At 30.7% G+C, this 21387-nt stretch overlaps 3 protein-coding genes and 1 long non-coding RNA gene across 4 annotated transcripts in view; 2 read left to right on the top strand and 2 right to left on the bottom strand.

Moving 5' to 3' along the window:
- The window catches only part of LOC115235295 (hydrocephalus-inducing protein-like), a 17906-nt gene extending 6612 nt beyond the window's left edge, over positions 1–11294 (top strand). Inside the window, 18 exon segments of the mRNA XM_029806965.1 lie at positions 3607–3874; positions 3957–4176; positions 4553–4780; positions 4872–5176; positions 5263–5422; positions 5486–5681; positions 5764–5997; positions 6089–6319; positions 6322–6537; positions 6604–7182; positions 8188–8499; positions 8637–8849; positions 8936–9049; positions 9169–9384; positions 9572–9799; positions 9865–10010; positions 10156–10339; positions 10493–11294. Of these exon segments, the coding sequence (XP_029662825.1) occupies positions 3607–3874; positions 3957–4176; positions 4553–4780; positions 4872–5176; positions 5263–5422; positions 5486–5681; positions 5764–5997; positions 6089–6319; positions 6322–6537; positions 6604–7182; positions 8188–8499; positions 8637–8849; positions 8936–9049; positions 9169–9384; positions 9572–9799; positions 9865–10010; positions 10156–10339; positions 10493–10651 (4209 nt within the window). The 3' untranslated portion in view covers positions 10652–11294.
- LOC115235287 lies at positions 1133–2537 on the bottom strand. The gene is made up of 2 exons (XR_003884005.1): positions 1458–2537; positions 1133–1188 (listed from the first exon to the last, which is right to left on the bottom strand). It is a non-coding gene; the product is annotated as an uncharacterized LOC115235287 (long non-coding RNA).
- Positions 11295–11297: 3 nt separating the features above from the next.
- LOC115235285 (neuralized-like protein 2) lies at positions 11298–13257 on the top strand. The gene is made up of 3 exons (XM_029806956.1): positions 11298–12143; positions 12276–12608; positions 12681–13257. Exons 1-3 carry the CDS (start codon positions 11771–11773, stop codon positions 12797–12799), a joined length of 825 nt encoding a protein of 274 aa, XP_029662816.1. The 5' UTR covers positions 11298–11770; the 3' UTR covers positions 12800–13257.
- LOC115235286 overlaps positions 12919–21387 on the bottom strand; it is a 21291-nt gene continuing 12822 nt past the window's right edge. Inside the window, exons 22-35 of the mRNA XM_029806957.1 lie at positions 19333–19513; positions 18936–18980; positions 18758–18867; positions 18368–18581; positions 17913–18090; positions 17697–17849; positions 17202–17384; positions 16097–16251; positions 15848–15892; positions 15533–15642; positions 14963–15173; positions 14644–14818; positions 14289–14441; positions 12919–13978 (exon numbers count right to left, since the gene is read on the bottom strand). Coding sequence (XP_029662817.1) covers positions 13620–13978; positions 14289–14441; positions 14644–14818; positions 14963–15173; positions 15533–15642; positions 15848–15892; positions 16097–16251; positions 17202–17384; positions 17697–17849; positions 17913–18090; positions 18368–18581; positions 18758–18867; positions 18936–18980; positions 19333–19513 — 2272 coding nt within the window. The 3' untranslated portion in view covers positions 12919–13619. The remainder of the gene's footprint in view (positions 13979–14288; positions 14442–14643; positions 14819–14962; positions 15174–15532; positions 15643–15847; positions 15893–16096; positions 16252–17201; positions 17385–17696; positions 17850–17912; positions 18091–18367; positions 18582–18757; positions 18868–18935; positions 18981–19332; positions 19514–21387) is intronic.

Here is a 21387-nt window from a genome sequence, read left to right as displayed (position 1 = left end):
TTTTGTTAAAAATTTATTATATGTATATATTTTTTTTAAATATTTTTTTAAAAATTTATTGCTCTATAACAAATTTTATTTTTATAGACATATAAACCTTTTTAATTTTTTTTCTCGATATTTATAAAAGTTCATAAAAAGTATCACAATATTCTAAATTTTAATTGTCATTAATCTATAGCAATTTTTTTTATATTCTATAATATTGCCTTATTATTAGTTATTATTAAATTATTTTATCCCTTACAATTAAAGTCCACATCTGATTATTTAATTAAAATATAGAATAAAAATTATAAATAACTTTGCAATTGACCGTTTGCATCGAGTTGAAATATTTATTCACAATAACACAGAGATTTTTTGAATTGGCGTGTCCGCGAACAGACGGCATAAATGTCACGGAATTCTAGCGATAAAATGCAGACCAGCTCACTGTTGGTTTTATATCAAATTCAATTCCGGGTGTTGTTTACGCGTAAAACAAAAAAATATATCCACTCGCCGACAGTGAGTTATTCTATCATTTTTCGATTGAAATATGAATCTTCCATATATACATGAGTAAAATTTGGTTTTCTTTCATTTGATTGATCACATTTTTAATGTTTTTTCTTTGAATTATATATAAGTTATATATGTGTATGTAGAACGTATTTATCTCAATAACATATATTTTTTTTAAATATGTACATATAAAAAGATCTATTGTGCCAGAACATAAATCTTATTATGTATATTATTTATATTATGTAATACCAAATATTAATTTTTAATAGTTAATAATTAATTTTTTTATAAATTAATCAAGAGAAAAAAAAACGTTATTAATAATGCAACACCAAACTATTATAAATATATAAAAAATAATTATTGCAAATGATAGGTTCGACAATATCACTTAATAACTGACATTTTTTCCAGTTATTTTAAAATAATTTATATCAGAAATTAATAATTATAGATAAAAACGTTAAATTATTTTTTAAGTAATTTTTATTTTACTTAAATAATTTTTAATGTTTTTCTACAGATATATATATATATATATATATTTTTTACGCATAATATTTATTATTTATCAAAAAAATGTCAGTCATTACAGTTCAAACCTCTCAATGAAATCACTCACCGATCATAAACATCTGCTTACAAGCCAACACCTGCCTGCTTACTGCCACATAGCTCCTGTAAAAATTATATAATTTTAATTTGTTTATATAATTTCCTCTACAAAAAAATTTGATGTAGACATATTATAGATATGTGCAGTGTCAAAATAGGTTCTAATTTTTATTTGAATTTCTGTAAATAATTCATCAAGATAAATTAAATTTTCCTTCTTCATGTGATTTTATTGTAAATAGATAAATAATATTTTTTTGCAAAATAATAAATTAATTTACTATAAGTTAATATATTAGAGTAAATAAATTTCTAAAAATTAATTTACTCACCAAAGTTTTTTGTCAGTCTTAACCCCTCTATAAAGGGATCCTCTCGGGACTGTGCAGTTTCAAATCCACGATGAATACTCGCTTTCTCACATGTATTCGAATAAAAGTACAATTAATTACTATCGCGCACAACAATCGACTCCACACGATTATCGCGCGACACTTTACTCGGTACTCCCGATAACGGATTTTCCGTTATGCGCGCACTGCACTTTTACGGAAGAAAAAATGCGATTTCACACCATCGCGACGCGCAGCGACTTTCACGGCATTCCACGACGCATATCACGAGATATAAATGCCGCGTCGCACAGTTTAATGAAATTTCAACGGCATTCACGATATATATTCCCGACATGCATTAAATTCAACGATGCCACGTTTAAAAATTATTATGTTTTGCATTATTTCATTCGATGCTAATTTTATACACGACTCATCTTTAATAACGGTTGCTCGCCGCGAAATAACGAAGACAATTGACTTTACTTTTATACGCAAAGCTTAACAATCAGCACGATATAGCATTATATTCCGATCGATATCACGAATAGAATATTGTTACTATGATATCATTAAAACAATATAGATGATATATATTTATTAAATGTGCGCGACTGCGGTCGGCAAATAACCGCCATGCATGCACAGCCAACTTTACTTCGAATCTCGCTAGACTGTAGCAACTGGTCTAATCGCGGATCGAATATTGCAAAAGAACAACTAATTATTTGACACACGCACTCTATAATTATTGCTTGATAGTTTATTTAACATTTTGGATGGTTATTTATACGCAAAACTTACTTTTGAAGGATGAATAATGTGAAAATTGAGGAGCGACTTTGACCGCGCTTCGACTCGTAGTTCGGAATGTTCGACTATGTTCGGTTCCACTCGGCTTGCTTCGGTTACCCACCCTATTATACTATGCTATGCGATCGGCAAACGGCCACCACGCATGCGCAGCCAACTTTACTCCGAATCTCGGAAAGTAAATAGTCTGGATCGCGTATCGAATATCGCAGAGAAACAACTAATTATTTGACACGCATGCTCTATATCATTATCGCTTGACAGTTTATTTAACATTTTGGATGTTTATTTATACGCAAAACTTACTTTTAAAGGATAAATAATGTGAAAGTTGCGGAGCGACTTCGACCGCACTTCGACTCGTAGCTCGGAACGTTCGAGTATGTTCGGTTCCGCTCGGCTTGCTTCGGTTACCCACCCTATTATACTATGCTATGCGGTCGGCAAACGACCTCTACGCATGCGCAGCCAACTTTACTCCGAATCTCGAAAGGCTATAGCAACTAGTTTGATAGCGGATCAAATATTACAAAAGAACAACTAATTATTTGACACGTGACGCTTTATAATTATCACTTGACAGTTTATTTAACATTTTAGATGTTTATTTATACGCAAGACTTACTTTTAAAGGATGAATAATGTGAAAGTTGCGGAGCGATTTCGACCGCGGTTCGACTCGTAGCTCGGAACGTTCGACTATGTTCGGTTCCGCTCGGCTTGCTTCGGTTACCCGCTCTATTATACTATGCTATGCACAGTGGTCGGCAAACGGTCACCACGCATGCGCAGCCAACTTTACTCCGAATCTCGAAAGATTATAGCAACTAATTTGATCGCGGGTCAAATATTGCAAGAGAACAACTAATTATTTGACACGCGGCGCTTTATAATTATCGCTTGACAATTTATTTAACATTTTGGATGTTTATTTATACGCAACACTTACTTTTAAAGGATGAATAATGTGAAAGTTGCGGAGCAACTTCGACCGCGTTTCGACTCGTAGTTCGGTTCCGCTCGACTTGCTTCGGGACCCGCGCTATTATTCTCTAGACGCGTTTTCCACTTGACGTTTGCAACGCTCGCGAGATTATTTTTTTTCATATTGTTCAAAAATTGTTAAACAGATAATACTTGCAAATATTATAAGGCATTCTATATTATATACAGCGTTCGGCAAATAACTACCACATATTAAGCGCAGCTAACTTATATATGCATGAGGTAGTATCATAATGTATGATTAGGCGCGTCTAGTAACTTAATTTTTTAATTTATACGATTAATTGATATACAAGAAAATGCAATTAATAATTTTCTGATATGATAGACGCGCGAACATGTATTTACTTTTACGAATACTGGCATCGTCGATGTGGATTACACATGGCAAATAAATATGGACGAGCAGTATCCGAGGAGATTGGTCACAAATTATTCGCGATCTACGCTGAGATCACGAGGAAATATTCGCTCTAGAGCTAACTCATCAATATATATGTTTCATGAACGACGTCAGCGACATAATCCAAGTTACACGATGACAGAAATTGCCGAAAATATAAAATTAAATCGTCAGCAGGTCCTATCGTCTCGAGGTTTTAATTTTCAAAAGATTATAATTTGATGATTTTAGCTAGAGAAATCATATTAATTTAAATATAAAAAAAATATTTGCAGAGAGTATTATCGAGGTGAAACCAACTGCTTGTCCATCCGACCTCTTCAGCAGCAGCGCCGGGTTGACAGAGCGAAGTAGTGACAGCTGGTTAGAAAGTGACGATCTGCCATTTGAAATTCATCCCGAAAAAGGAACTTTATCACCTGGTGAATCTATGGAATGTACTTTGCGATTCTCTCCCATGGATGTGTTTGATTATAAAGCTCATCTTACATGCAAGTATGATTACACACCCATACAATCGTTACTCATTTATTTAATATATCGTTTAATTTAATTTAGATTAATTATTTTGTGTTTTTATGTAAATTATATAATAATATATATCAAATATTTTATATAAAATTAATTATTTATTTATAATATAAATAATTTATTTAACGTAAAGGAGGATAGGTGCGCAATTAATTTTCACATATTCTTGTTTATAAAACATTATTTTCAATAATAAAAATACTAAAAATCAGAATAAAATTAATCTGAAAATAATTTGGTAATAGAATTATAATCTGTTTATTTATCAGATTTATTGTATGTATAATCCTTAATATTATCTGTATATATATATATGCATTTCTGTTTATCTGATGGACAGAATGCAGAATCTCGATCCAGAGCTGTCAGAATTGATTATTCCCATTGCGGGAAGAAGTTTGTTACCGTATTGCCATTTCGACATACCGGAAAGCGACTATCTATCCGGCAATAGACGTAACGCGAAATTGCCAGGGCCAATCGATTATCAATCGATCAATGGATCTCTTCCGCAAGATACGAGAGTAATTGAGCTGAATGTAATCGGGATCGGCGACACTCACGTAAAGTGAGCAATAAATTTAAACATAAATATATATACGAATACACAAATTATATGTTGTGCATATAAATATTACATTTATTATTACAAATTTCAGAAAATTTCGAATGATAAATCCAACATCGGACGACTATCACTTCATCTGGAAAGACCGAACTCGTCGTGTTGAAAGCGAGATATCGAATTTCCACTGCGTGTTTCCGGAAGGAATCGCTGAGCGAGGGAAGCAAGTCGATTTCGTTTTTACGTTTCTTGCAGAGAACATTGGCACTTTCGAATCCTTCTGGTTATTCTCCATCGAGAAATATAACTTGGAATATCTTTTTCTGTTCGTCGCGATTGTCAGAGAACCATCGGTTTGCTGTTCGCTTGTCCATTTGAAGATGAAACCAACCGTATTAGGTAAAAGATATTAGTAGAAAAATTTATAAATATTATATTAATATTATATACAATTTTTACATATTTATTTTTTTTGTTCTCTACAGGCGTTAATATACGAGAACCGATAAGCGTAATCAACAACGAGGAACTTCAGCTTTCCTTTCAGATCGCACGAGACTCTTTATATTCTGAAGGACGTGTTCAGAGCTTGAAGATAACGCCTATGAATGGTATTTTAAATCCAAAGGACGAACAAGTTTTTTGGTAAGTGAGAATAATCTTGAATAATAAGAATTTTTTGTTTAAATAACGCTTTTTATAATATAGGGTCGAATATCAGCCTACATTTGTGGGCGAATTTCAATTTTGTATAAAATGCTTTATAAAAAAGTTGAAGACACCGTTGACTATATTTGTTACAACAATGACATATGATATTATCGTTTCGGTTACATATGTGGATCAGAATGGCCAAATCGTGCAATTAAATCAAAATGAAGAAAATATCATTGACTGCGGAAAAGTGCGTAAAATTAATCGTTAAACTATTTTGACTAAAGCTAAACAAATAATTTTAAAAATAATACGTTTTTTAAAACTTTTAGATAATGTTAAAAGCGCCCTTTTCTATCATGTTTGAAATAACAAACTCAAGCAAGATGACACTTTATTATTCTTGGGACTTTGGCATGACACCGGAAATAATTAGCAGAAATATATATACGATTACGATGCAACAGAAACAGAATCACGTGGTTAGCGAATCGCGATCCAATTGTTGTCTCATCATTACGGCATTACAAAAAACAATAATAAAAAATCATCCCATTCTCTTGAAGGTATTATTCTTATTTAAATATTCAATAGGTATTTTTGTAAAAGATGTGAAAGAGAAGATGTTATACATATAAATTTATTTTTTATATTCAGATTTCTAGAGGACCGACATATCGGCTAATCTTGCGAGCGACTGCGAATAAACCGGGTTTGGAATTCAGTTTTAATCATTACGACTTTGGACCTTGCTACATACGAGATATCACTGCGGCCGCATATCACGTCGACTTACGTATCACAAATTTAGATGATATTCCATATATGTAAGTTGTTTTACAAGCTGTTTCGTGTAACAGAAAAAAAAAATTAAGATTAATGGACAAAGCAATTCTCGCAGATTAGAATGCAAATTCGAAGAGAAATCATACATCTCCGCGAATCTTGACGCTCTTTCAGAAACAATAACTTCTCGATCAAGTATCACTATTCCAATAAAATTTCGTCCTCTAGAACAGCTGCATTATCGCGACAATTTACATTTTATAATTAATTCGACGATTGAGAAAAAGATTATTATAACTGGCGAAGGAATTACATATAAGGTATGTTATCGTACATACAAAATATGTATTAGACATTAATTTAATTCTATTATTCTATTATGGCAGATTCGTTTAGTAAATCCGCGCGACAAATTAGTAGATCTTGGCAATTTATCGATCAACAAAGCGATCATCAGGAAAGTGCCGGTGATCAATGACGGTCGTGCTGCGCTCGAATTGAAGTTCGATCTCATGAAGAATCTACCGGGATATGGACAATTTCGCGAACGAATTCAAGTGTGTCCAAGAAAGATCCATGAGGGAAACTCCAAAATGGATCAAATTCGAGCATCAATTAGTGAAACAAAACGTTCAGATACGTTTGACGTAATTCTTCAGACTATCGATCCCAATTTGTCAGAAGTTCTCGAGATCGAACCGGCAGAATCGATCGTACTTCAATCGGGAAAGATCGTGAATGTTATCTTGAAATATAAATCTATGCGAAGAATGCGACCTTTTGTTACTAAAGTGGCTTTTCGAACTAATTCCACGATTCAGCCATTATTTATTCTGCGCGGAAGTTGTATAGGAGCGGAATTCCGTCTGAATAGAACTTGTATTTCTTTCGGTATAATCGTTCAAGGTTGTCTCAGCGAAGCAAAAGTAGTGCTATTAAATATAGGAGATATTGGTGCTAGGTTGGTGTTATTATAATTAATTATTGTTAATTAATTTAATAAAACAAAAACAATTAAAAATTATAAAAATATAGAACTTTTTATTCATTTTTAAAATAAGAAAGCTAATTTTTTAAATCTTATTTCTTCTTTTTTCTCTTCTTGTATATGTTTTAAAGTTTTGGTGTGATTTTTTAGCGAATGATTTAATAACCGTCTTTTACTTTTCATATGGCTTTTATTCGTATATATTATAAGTAATTTTCATATTTTTATTATTAATCTATCGCGTAATAGAAATATTAATTATTCGAACTTATTAAAATATCATAATGATACATGATTTATTAATTTAGATTCAAGTGGAACACATCGAAATTGCCACGAGATTTTAGCATCGTTCCTGCGACTGGCTATTGCTCTCCCGGTATGAATGTCAACTTCATTGTCAGTTTCCGACCTACTCAACATGACAGTTTGATCGAGGGCGACGTGAGCACACATATAACTTCTAGCCTTCTGTTCTTGTATATACAAATACTCGATTAACTAAACTCCATTAGACTCGTACTTTTCGTATAATATACGTCAAACATAAAAATGGTTTATTATAAACCACATTATTTTTTTAAATCATGTTTAATTTTTCAAAGCATCTTTTCCTTTCAGAACTCGAGAATTTTGGAATTTATATGTACTTGATATATATTTCTCCAAACTTTACTATATTTTAATAAATTAATTCAAAATTATTTTAATATTTATTTTAATAAATGTAAATGTGAATGTTAGTTTGAAAAAAATCATGTATTATTTCAAAGATACATTATTATATTTTACATTAAATAATTTAATACTTTAGAAAACATATGTACTTTAGAAAGCATATATTCTAGTCTATTACATATTATGCATATTGCATATTAATAATATGCAAAATAGATACAATGGTAAAATAATACCAAAACCGGCAGAATCTCGTAGAAAAATATAGATACTTTTATAATAAGATATAGTTCTTAGTAAAGAGAAAATTTTATATTGTTTTCAGGCAATGCTTGAAATTGAGAAATATAGAGTTCTCGGCATAAAAATTACCGGAGGTTGTTGCAAACTACCTGACCCAATTGACACCTTGTTCTTTTCATGTCACGTTCGTGAGAAACTAATGAAATCTATAAACATCGAGAATGACACTGCAACTTCTTGGAAACTAAAGCCAGAGGTTTTCGGTGACTATTTCTTTATCAACGAGGTCTTACACATTCCTTCAAAAAGTTTTGCTACCTGTACAATTACTTACGCCCCTTTGATTATGAACAGCGAGAACAATCCTCACAAAGTAATTAGAGAAAGAAGATACTTGACGAATTTCTCTTATAAAATCATCAAAATGATTTTATAAAAACGTAGAAGATTTTCTTATATAATTCTGTATATGAGCAACAAGTCAATAAATATTTCCATAAACTGTCTCAGGGTACATTGCTTTTGAAGCTGCCAGATGACAAAGCACCTTTGGTATATTCTCTTCAAGGGCTGAGTCTAGCTCCACAAGTTCTTCAAAGGATTACACGTCAGTTCCCTGCAAAAACAAAGTATACAGAATTATTACCTGTCTACAACTGGATGAGTAAGCGGCAACGATTCGAATGCAAGATTGAAGATTTGGAGAACAAAGCTTTCGTCAATGTATAGAAACTAACCTTGAGCGATTTAGAATGTTGTAATAATTATAAAAATTTTAATGTTTTTTCGTAATCTCTTTACTTCTTTAGGCTATTAAAGTATATACTTTGGTTGGTAACAGTAAGATAGATGTGCCATCGAATAGTCAGCGAGACTATCGCGTAGAGTTTCACTCTTACAAAGAATCGGAATGTAATTTCAAGGTAAATTATTAATTAAAAAAAAGAAATGCAAACAAATTATTATCAAAATGAAAATTTGCAATATACAAACAGAATAAAATTTTTTAAGTTTTTCTAAATATATATGATATTTTATTCAGATAACGTTCATTAATGAAGAAGGCGAATATCAATTTTATGAGCTTCAATACAATGTTACAAAACCTGAAGAAATCGAGTCGATCAAATTGATTACTACAGTGCGATCTCCGGTGTGCCACGCTTTAAGACTCAATAATCCACTTAAAGAACAATACATAATATATACGGCGAAGTGTCAGCATCCCTGCATCACGATCTACGATATACCAAAACTTGTGGCACCTTTATCCAGCGTTAGTTTTATAAAGATTTTTAATCAAAATAATTTTCATTTTTCAATACTACATTAAAAAATAGTATTAATCAAAAAAACTATATATACAATTTTTATATATATAAATAAAAGAAATTTATTTTTTTACTAACAAATAATATAATTAACAATCGACATAAATGCAACAGGAAACCATCGGTATTGAATATCACCCTATACATCCTAGCGAGGAGTCTGCGATAAACTTGGACGTTAATTGCGAAGAACTCGGACTGTTTCCCTACGAATTGCGATTGAGAGCAATGCCAGCACCTGCGGAAAAAACGACGCGCATCGTCGCGATGCTCGGTGCTTCTGCCACATTTTCTTTGACCGTAAGCAATCACGCCAAAGAGAGTGCAACGTTTGTAATCAAGGTAAATATAAAAAAATATTTCTATCATAATGATCAAAACGTGAAAATTTTGTCTTCTCATTGTAGGTGAACAATGAATGCTTCACAATTCCGAGGGACATCGAAGTACCGGCGTTGAAAAGTGCCTCATTCGATGTGGTTTACGAACCTTACGACATCGATAATGTCTCCGCTACTTTGACTGCCACGTCCGAGATCGCCGGGGAATTTATGTATGATAATTTGCAGTTAAATTATTTAAATTTATCTTGTTAATTGTTTCATTATTAAATGTACAGTTAAAATATAATAAGTTAAATATGTACGCAGATATGTATATATGTAATATAATTATTATTTTATCTAAATTATGTACAGATTTCCTCTTGTCGGTACATATTCATTACCAAAACCACAAGGACCGTATATAGCTACTCCTAACACACCGATTTTTATACCATTTAAAAATATATTTAGGGAAATTAAATCTTTTGAACTTATCTTGGACAATCCTGAAACTTTTACGACGACGACATCGTTGGAAAAAATTAAACAGAAACAGGTAATCTGTAGATGTATATATTTTTAAAGTATCATTTTAAATTTACTTATTTTTGAAAATGGAAATATTCGTTAAATATAAATGTGCAAGATCTCTACCACTAATATATATATAAATATATACAATCAAACTTTTATAAATTAATATTGTAAGGTAATCAATATCGTCGTTCGTCTGAAAGATGTATCAAACGGAAAGAGGGAATTGGAAAATGACAGTTATCCAATAACTGGAAAACTTCTGGTATATTGTACAGACCCTAAGATTTCTCACATCAACTGGACTTATTATTTAAAAGGTGTATATGACTGACACAAATAAGAAACGTATCAATATTTAATACATGATGATATTATATTGTAGCTTATCGCGTACGTCGAATTATTTAGAACACAATATAAAATTTTATGATTAATTAATGATTGTGTAATCTAATTATATTATTGTAAAAAATTATTTATATTTAATATTCTACATGTTCCGATATAAACTGTCAGTATTGACAGTATATATACTAAAAGGTCATTCATGTACGTATATATATTTCATTCATTCATATATAACACAACACAGTCATCATATGCTTTCATAGTTGACGTTTTGCACTAAGTTGTGTTCCAAAATTTATTCCTTGGAGTAAAATAGCGTTTAATTGACAAAAAATTTCTTTGTCCGGATGCAATCAAACCGTTATTCTACTCCAAAGAACAAATGTTGGAACGTAACTTTGGCGAGGAGCATCGTATCTAGATGTCCGCACAGTATGATTGTTGACAGCCACAATCAGCTGTAGCAGTGGCGTATCGCGCACGCGTGGTCAGTGTGGTGCTGTGGTGCTTCACCAAAATCACTAAAAGAGAAAGAAAAAAAGTACTAAGTACGTCCATAGTCCATGGTGATTTGCAATTTGCAATTTTTATGGTAACGACAGGTAACGAATCTTCGCTTCGTAAACCAAAAAGTGTAATGAAAAACTGTTCTCGCTAGACAGCTGCTCGCATCGCGTGTCAACATGTGATTCTACGAAATCACGCCTTTCGAATTAGACAAGGCGATGGTTCCGAAAATCTAATCCTTAACGAAGGCTCTTACGGCGGTCGCTGATTTCATATAATTTATCAAATTCATTATCTATCAATCACCGATCATCAGCCTTTATAAAGAATATTTTTTTCTCAGACTCAAATTAAACTCTCTTTTCTTTCCGAGTGAATAATTAATAATTATTGAACACGTTAAGAAAGTAAATCCAGTTAAGAAAGTAAATCCAGTTAAGAAAGTAAATCCGGCGAGTTCCGTTGAATGAAATTTGGAGAAACGGTCCATATTAGTTGATTTGATAAGATTAGGCATGCACATGGTGCATGCTACACTGCCACTTGTAGGCGATTTTCTTTGGATGAACATATCGTTACCCTGCATCGTGTCATCATGAGTGAAGAATTCAGGAAAATAGTAACAAGATTTCATCCTATCCATGGTGAGAATATTCTCTTGTGTGAGGACAGCACGGTGGCGATACGCACTACGAGTTTCGCCAACTCAGTGGCCTTCAGCGAGAAGCCATTGCAGCCAGGAGAGATCTTCCTCGTGGAAATCGAGAAAACAGAGAGAGGATGGAGTGGACACATGCGATTAGGGCTTACTCTAATCGATCCTGCTTCGGTCAATAACAATCTACCCCAGTATGCGATGCCTAATTTAGTTAGATTAGGCAACACATGGATCCTCGCTATAACTAGGAATCAGACTATCTGGGATAACTTCGATGGTGGTCTATCATCTACATATACCTCCCTTACCGGTTAATATCTATTAATCTAAAACTATTCATATATTCTTTTGTTGTATGCATTTAATGTATTCTGTTCTATTGGAATTATTGTATATGTAGTGTATATTTTATTAAATATTGTGTCTTTATTTATTATTAAAGGTATACCACCAGGAATACCAGCCAGAGAAAAAAAATTGGTCACAGATGGAGTCAACGTGCAGACATCGCGTGGTATCATTCCATTCAATGCTCTGAAGCCGAATATAGACGGTTCCTCCCAGTGTATCTTGCCCACAGACGTTGGTAGTCGAATCGGTATCATGTATGTACCACAAGCTGGTTGTCCTGATAAAGCAGAGATGCATTTCATCATTAATGGTGAAGATCAAGGCGTATGTGGAAAGGATATTCCCTATAAGGCAGGACCTTTACGTGCGGTAGTGGATGTCTATGGTACCACGAAACAAGTTCGGATAATTCAGCTATATGGGGGTGAGTATTTATATCAAATCTTGTTTTTTTTTGCTTCAGCAGTTTCTATATTGTTTCTATATGTTTCAACAGTATCGACACTACAGAGCGCGTGCCGTGATGCTATATTGCAATATACTAAGAGGAATGCAGTTAATCTGCTTCCACTACCGAGACTATTAAAGGACTATCTGTTGTATCAATCACAGTGAGAATCAGCTCACATTCCACTTATACATACATTTTTATACATGTTTACGAAACTTTTCCATTAATTTCTTTTTGTTCCCGGTATCATATAACATATCTCCAATGTTTAATATGTATATTCTTTATATATATATACATGTATATACACATGTTCTAAGTCTTAAGTAATGAAAGATTATCTCGATTCATACAAAGTCTTTTAAATTTATTTAGACAATATTTGTATATGTTTTACTCACATTGGAAACGGTTGTTTATGTCTTAATGTAAATTACGCTCTCAGTTTTCAAATTTTTTTTCTTTAATATGGACATTTAAATTATTGTGTGTACATAATGTAACGAAATGAATCGCTGCATCGAGAATATCAGCGAAATTGCATTGAAAGTTTAATTGTAAGTATCATTTGGGCATGACTATGTTTATGAAATATAATATAATGATATACTTATATGTAAAACTCTTAACATATTTTTTGGACAGTTACCTTTTACTTTCCTTATTTTGTTGCTTGTTATGAGATATATAATGTGGAGTTAAATCATAACTTTCACATTGTTGAACAAAATTGAAAACGAATGATACTAACATAAGTATCCAAAGCAAACTTGATTTTACAAAATAAATGTATTTATAAAAAGAAAAGAAGAAAATCATCTGCATTTTGCAAACCATGACTATGAATCCATCCAATATACTTGTTTTATATTTTTTATTATATGAGAGATAATTATGCTATTTAACAAAATATTAAAAAATATTTCTTTAATAAACAATTATAATATTCAAACATATATAATAATTAGTCTGTACATTAAGGACTTATGGTATTACAGTATAATATGTAGGAAAACACGTGCTTAGCAATATGATATAAGTGAGAAGCACGCTTAGAAATGCAAACCATCCTACGAGTACTATGACATATCTCCATGGCGATTTCTTGCTACTTGATTGTACAAGATCGGTATTGTCGTCTGCGTCAATCTCTATTTTTGCCGTTACGGCTGGATCTAGGATGCTGACTAAAAGAATCTGTCCAATTCGACTGCGTAATATGGATGTCGTGCCGACTGAGATCCATGTGGGCGGCTCGGTGGTCAATTCTTGCAAGTGTCGCAGGATACTGGTCAGGATGAGAGTAAACGATGCTATCGCGAAAGAGCTCTCGTAAAATATGACTGAAATAAAAATATATTTATAAGAGAGATATTTCTCTTACAATAAAACTGATAAATAAAATAAAAATTAATTATTAGAAATTATATGATTGAAATTTGTAGGATTCTATGAATTAATTTAAAAATTATATTGAAATATTCTCCACAACTATGACTCCATATATTGTCCACAAGTATAGCTGCTAATTTTGAACGAATTATGTTAACATAATTTTATTTAAGGAGATTTAATTGTCAAGATATTATTTATTATTGAAAATTATGATTAATATAAATGTAAATAGCAAGTAATTTTTGTTGTTATCTATACTTAGTTTAGGAACGTTGGAGCCACTTTTCGGTACTTCCCAATGTACGTCATGTAAACATAATAAGTGACAAATGAAACTGATATTAGCAATCATCATCCGCTCGAAAGATTTCGGTTCTAGCCACAATGCCGTCAGAGTTATCACCATTAGCACTGTGAACATTGTGTAAAATTTCAGATATCAAGATCAATGAAAGAAGCACATTGAAAATTTTATTTATTATATTTATTTATCAACATTAAATTAAAATTATTTGAAAAATGTAGTTATACATATTTATATTGATTTATATTTATATTATAAATGGTATTGATTAATATTATTAAAAAGTAACGCAATTTGCGCGATACATACCTATAGTAGGCGATATATACGCAATGCGTATGATGCCCCAATGCCTTCTTAGAATAAAATGATAAGAAAGCATTTTAGATGTGGAACCCGAATTGTATTTGTATCTGCTTTCCCATTTTGTTACATACATTTTCAATAAATCCCACTCAACATCTTTGGAATTTAATTGTAATGACTGTAAACATCGATTTAATTTCCAAATTTATAAAAAAGAGATAAGTGAAAAAATATTAATTAAAGATTATTTCATATATCATGCAGATATCATTGATCGAGATATGAAATTGATAGAAAATAAATAGATAAATAAATTCTATACCATGTTCTGTAAAGGAACAAGTTCGATTTCATCACCGGAATGCGACCACGATCCGATTTGTATGGTGCAGTTCATGGTGTTGTATGGCCACCACGTATTATCCGCGAAACAATATGTAGTATATTTTGCTGGCATTAACGATTGAACCGTTCCCTCTTTCCTGACCCAACATTTCGCCTGACTATAACCCAATGAGCTTTCTCCGATTCGTCTAAATATGCAAATAACTTGATAAATATCTTGGAATTAAGTCAAGCAATATCGTTCTGCTTGGACATAAAAAGAAAGCAAAATTAAAATATTTTTTTATATGTTAATCTCAGATTGTTTAAACTTTAAAATATATATGGTTCTTATCACACTTGTGACTGAAACATATATAAGATTTAATTGAGATAAAGAAAAAGATATCAAACGAAATTTTTAATTTGGTTTTTAATTATATATAGTTTGATTTAATTATGATGAAATAATATTTGTTTGTTGATAAGTTTAAAGTATAATGATAACTATTGATAAGTTTAGATTAGCACATTCTTAATTACTAAGGTACGAGAATATATTGCTTACTCGTTATGTATTAAAATGTCCGGAAACCAAATTTGATCGCCTGATACAGGTATCGACTGGATATTATCGTATTGTTCAGGATTCCATGTCAAATGTGAATCATGCCATCTCTGTCTCAACAAGATATTAATATATACAAATAGAACGTTTGTTTTAAAAATTTACATCAAATCATATTATTCATTAAAATGGAAGCATTCATAGAAACATAATCCATCGATCGAATAGCTAAATTAATATATGTGCATATCATTTTTCTATCGTTTAAACTTATTTATACGGATATAAAATATATATACAATTATGTAAACTTACCATTGCTATCCATGCATGTAACTCGAAGAGTTCTTCTTCGTTATTCTGGACAAATAATTTATAGCTTTAATTAATGTGATCATATAATTTTTGGTTTTGTAGATCGTGTATTCTTGGCCTACAGTTTACAGTTTAAAGTTGCAAAGAACTTGTAACATAGAAAAGATTAGTTTTGATTAATAAAATATTGACTTTTATGGGGAACACGAAGAATTTTTTATCGTAAAAATGATTTTCATGGATACTTACATAACGAAGAAAATGCGGTATCATTCGGAACAGTACTCGCGTCATGTTATTGTTGTTCTGGACCGGTCTTACTTCAGAGTCATACTCGCAGAGGAGATGCCTCTTCAGTTGCAACATAGTCGATTTGCTTTCGACATTGTTGCAACTGCTACTTGCTGTCACATCATTATATATAACATCGAGAATAAATAATAGGACAGAAAAAAGACCACTTCTGCTCATCTTGAATATATGACGAACGATGGACGAATCTAAAACGACTGAATCGTTTAGCGAGTATTATGCGAGAACAGAACTGATGATAATCATACGCCCAGTGAAACATAAAACTGCAGATCTCGAAGACCGCCCCTTCAACAACAAACTCTTATCGCTTTCAATATTTGGGTCATTTCTCATCCACAAATAACATATATTTTATCAATGAAAATATAAAATATTTTTTATTATTTGTTTTTTACGATTCTCTAAATTATATATTTGATATATATACATATATAATATATATTGACAATTTTTAAAATTATTAAATTAAAAGCTGTCATAATAATAATATTGTTATTTATATATTATTTATACGAATCGTAGATAATTTTTAAGCAGGTAGAAAAAATAATATAAATGAAAACGTTTATATATATAGTTTATTTTATACAAATTTATTTATTTTTACTGAATCTTTATTATATGTGATGTTTACATACATTCATTATATATTTCGCAAATAGGTCTTTCGAGATACTATATTCTTTCTTATAGTTACAGATATAATTATTAACTATTGCGTCTTTTCATATTACAGAAGTTACTAACGTATAAAAGAGTGTTGTTAATAAGGTTCTACTTCAATTAAAAATAACATACATGTGATTATTATTCATTTTAATCAGTTACAAAAGCAAGAGCAAGATTATTTAAAAGACTTTTACAAAGGAATGTTTTATCTTTGATTAACCTGTAGGTACAAGAGTAATTAAGATAATGGCGTAAGTGAGAAAAACGCAAAAGAACGACAACCATTCGACGATAGCGGCAAAATATCTCCAAGTTTCTTTCATTCCAGATTTTGGAAGGTCCGAGCTGTCTTCAATTACTATGCTTTCACCTGCTATTTTAGACTCTTTATCATTTAGGATTAGGAAACGACCAGCCTTGTTGCTCAAGATAAACATTGTCGTGGATGAGATCCAATGTGGCATATCTGTACTCATATCTTCCAGTTTGCGCAACAAGATCGTCAAGATTAATGCGAAAGTAGCCAATGCCAAGGAGTCGCGATAGAATAGCACTGCGGAATGTGTGAATATGAAAAAAGTGATTTATCATTTGATTTAAGTTTTATGTATTTCAAATGTTTGATTTTAATTTTGATGAATGTTTTGATGTATCCTACTTTTTTATTTGTTCTAATATATCTAATGAAAAAAATCTCATATATATTAAATAAACTTAAATTATGTTAAATATATATTTTCTAGAGAGGTATTATAGAATAAAAAATGTCATAATCTTAAAGTTATGAAATTGGAATGTCTCGAAATTTTAATTGAAAATGTTCTTTAGTTATGCAATTATTTTTCTTTACGGTTCTGATACTCACTTATGTTAGGGGGATTTATACCATTATATGGCAATTGCCAGTGCAAGTCGTATATGCAAAGCAAATGGCAAATGAAATTTACGCTTGCAACTGCCGTTCGTTCAACCGATCTCGAGTCTAACCAAAGCACTGTCAAAGTGAGCAGTATCAAAGCTGAAAAAAGCATATAGTTAGTTTAAGTATATTTTACGATTTTGCTTTTGAGGAATTGCCTACCAATTGCCGGTGTGATAACAGTTTTGTGATTTATAGCGTGATGCTGAGTTAACATAAATGTATAATCGATCTTTGGGAAAGTGTCGTTCGGACAACATTTGTATTTTTTAACATGTTTCACTGCGTCTACAAATTTCAAGTCGTATAATGTATTATTTTCATAACTGTCCATAGAAATCTGAAATGAATATAACCAAACGCTATTATTTTTCAAATAATATAATAAAATATAAATCTGCTTATAAATAGAATAAAAAGATGTTATAGAAAGAATAATCAAATAGTGTAAAGATCTCTTTCGCAGTAATTCCAGATATATATCATGTTAAGTTAATTCTACAATACTTAATTCTTCAGGATTTTATTGGAAGTAATATTCAAGAAAAAAAGAGAAAGAAGGATATTCACGAAAAAAAGAGAATTATAAATTATAATAAATACGATAATTTACATACTCCATTTTCGTCCAGATGGAAATCTATTTCTTCCCCGGCATACGACCATGAGCCAAGTACAATAGGACACGTTTGTTGATCGTAAGGCCAATAAGTGTAATCGCCATCGCATTTGGATATGAATTTCACAGCCGGCACGCAAACGACGGAACCCGTGTTGAATACTAGACAATCCGTTAGATCCAGCCCAAATAGATCGTTTGACATATCACCACTGAAAGAATTATGAAGGTAATTATTAATTTTTTTTCATATAATTAATATATAGATAAAAATTTAAAAGTTTATTACGATAGATAATTCATCTTAAAATCGGAAAAATATTTTAAATTTTCTTAATATTAGCATAACGTGCTATGTATTAATAATAGTAATATAATGCTAACTTACGAGTTGTATACGCTTAGATCGGGCACCCAGAGTTCATAGGACTTTACGTGAATATAATTAACGCCGTCATAATTGTTTGGTGTCCAAGTAAGATGCGTGTCCGTCCAGGACTGTTAATTAAATATCTGATAATTAAGAGGAGGACGAGCCATAAAAAACAAAATATTCTGCAACTTACAAATGACATCCAGCTGTGGAGTGTTAATACACCTTTGTCCTCGAGCTGTAAAAGTAAAATTAATTAATTTTTTTTTATCCGTTACTATATGTTATTTATAATAATTGTAAAGATAAAAGAATTGCGCATGAAACTTATAGTTTGAATAATAATGGCGTTTCTAATTGTTATCAGAAAATAAAAATATATAAGACAAAGCCGTTAAAAAATGTGATAATACGGACATTGTTCCCAAAAATATCACGATTTCCTGAAATTTTATATAGAGAGAATGATGTTTAACACACACACACATGAAACATTTTTTTAAATTATTTTAAACCTTCATATATCTTAATTCTATTTATAGAATACGACATTTTTTTAATAATGATTTCTTTTAATGATTTACACTTACGAATTCCATCATCTTCGGTATCAACCTCAGAGTGACGTTGGTAACCGTTTTGGGATGATTTGGACGGACGGTGCTATCATAATTGCAGAAAAGATATTTCTTAAGTCGCAGTAATGGCGTTGTGTTTTCTAGATTCTTACATCCTCGTGTCACAATATCCTCTTCCATGTTTAGGAGAGTGGCAAAATCAGGAAATTTGATTGAATCTAAATATTTAAAAATCAATTTGTTAATTAATATATCTGATCGTTGTCAATTAATTTTAATATTATTTTATATTATTTTTAATTAAAATGATTCTTCTTACAACGTTATACATTCACAATGTAAAAATTATTTTTTTTATATGAGAGATGTGTGTGTGATCACGAAATATAATTCTTCTATATTATTACATTTAAGAAATACGAAATGATACATTATTATTATTATTTAATCAAGACATGCAATTGTCATACGTACCAACACAACTCTGCCAGAGAATAATAAAAAATCCGAACATCTGTAATATTCTCATCTTGATCGGTATGAGCCAACGGCTCTGAGTCGACTAATTCTCTTCGTTATAATAGCAGAACAATTTTATCAGATGCCTCATGAAATTCGACGCTGTTGATATAATAGACGCCCCTAAAGTATCGATTTTAATTTGAGAGTTTTATGATAATCAACTATATATACAATCGCGTGTGCATGGCTCGAGATGAAAGTGTGTCTTAATCAATCAAAGTTTGCACTTTCTTGAGATTCTGTTTTTGTAAATTTTTATTGTCTTTATTTGCAAAATGCTTCAAATTGATGTCGTAAAACTCTTGCAGCAAAATATATATTTGTGATATTTTTTTGAAAATATTAATTTATATTTGAAAAAATATTAAGTTAGTTTCTTAAAACAAAATTTGAAAATAAATTAAAAACTAGATTAAAAATTAAGAATTTCAGCTTTTTTATACTACCATATTAATTATGGGTTTAGTTGTCAATGTATCTATTAATGTATTCATTTTTATACAGATTTTTGAAGTCTGTTCTTCTATTTTGGATAAGATATAAATATTAGCAAAATGGTAAAAAACTTAAGATCTAAATTTAATTAATTAATTAAATTAATTAATATTTTTTATTATTTATATGTTTTAACTAGAAACATACTAAGTTTTTAAAAAATAAATACGTAGAAAAAGAAAAGTAATTGGGAAACAGATCTAAAAATTTTTTAGTTATATATTATTTTTTTTACTACAATTCAATGTAAGAAATGGGATTTATTTACATATTTTGTATGTGCAGAATAGATTATACATTAATAGAAATTGTCATTACAGATGTTATATTTGCGTTTTATCGTCTTTAAAAAAATATATAAAATAATGTATTACTATGTAAAATAACATCATATTAACCATATTAAGGAAATTGATAAAGAATATATATCTCATTTTTATAAAAAAGGATTTTATTATTATTATTATTACTTACAATTATTAATTGGTTTAAATCAATTAACTTGAGTAATCAAAATGATAAGCGAGAATTACGCAGAAAAATGATGACACTTTAAAAGGTGCTTCAAAACAACAAATTTTTTAAAACAATAGTTGTAGTAACAAAAATTATAGAGGGTATATTCTGATGTTAATATTTTTAAATATAAATTAACCAATGGGTATAAAAATGATCAACGTGATGATATAAGTAAGGATCACACAGATAAAAGACAACCAATCGATAATAGTGGTAAAATATCTCCAAGATGGTTCCTTTATCTCCACTTCAGATTTTGGAACATTTGAGTTCCCTTCAGTTATTGTATCTTTATCTACCATCTTGGTTTCATCATCCTTCAAGATCAAAAAACGACTAGTCCTGTTGCTCAAAACAAACATTGTCGTGGATGAGATCCAATTTGGCATCTCCATGTTCATGACTTCCAATTTGCGTAACAAGACCGTTAAGATAATGACAAAAGCAGCCAAAACAACGGACTCACAATAAAAGATAACTACAGGTAATAAAAGTAATTTATTATATCGAAAAAAAAAATTAATTATATAT

This window comes from Formica exsecta, unplaced genomic scaffold, assembly GCF_003651465.1.
Source record: "Formica exsecta isolate Colony F162 unplaced genomic scaffold, ASM365146v1 scaffold218, whole genome shotgun sequence".
Lineage (NCBI taxonomy): Eukaryota > Metazoa > Arthropoda > Insecta > Hymenoptera > Formicidae > Formica > Formica exsecta.
This window is presented reverse-complemented; position numbering and strand designations above follow the sequence as displayed.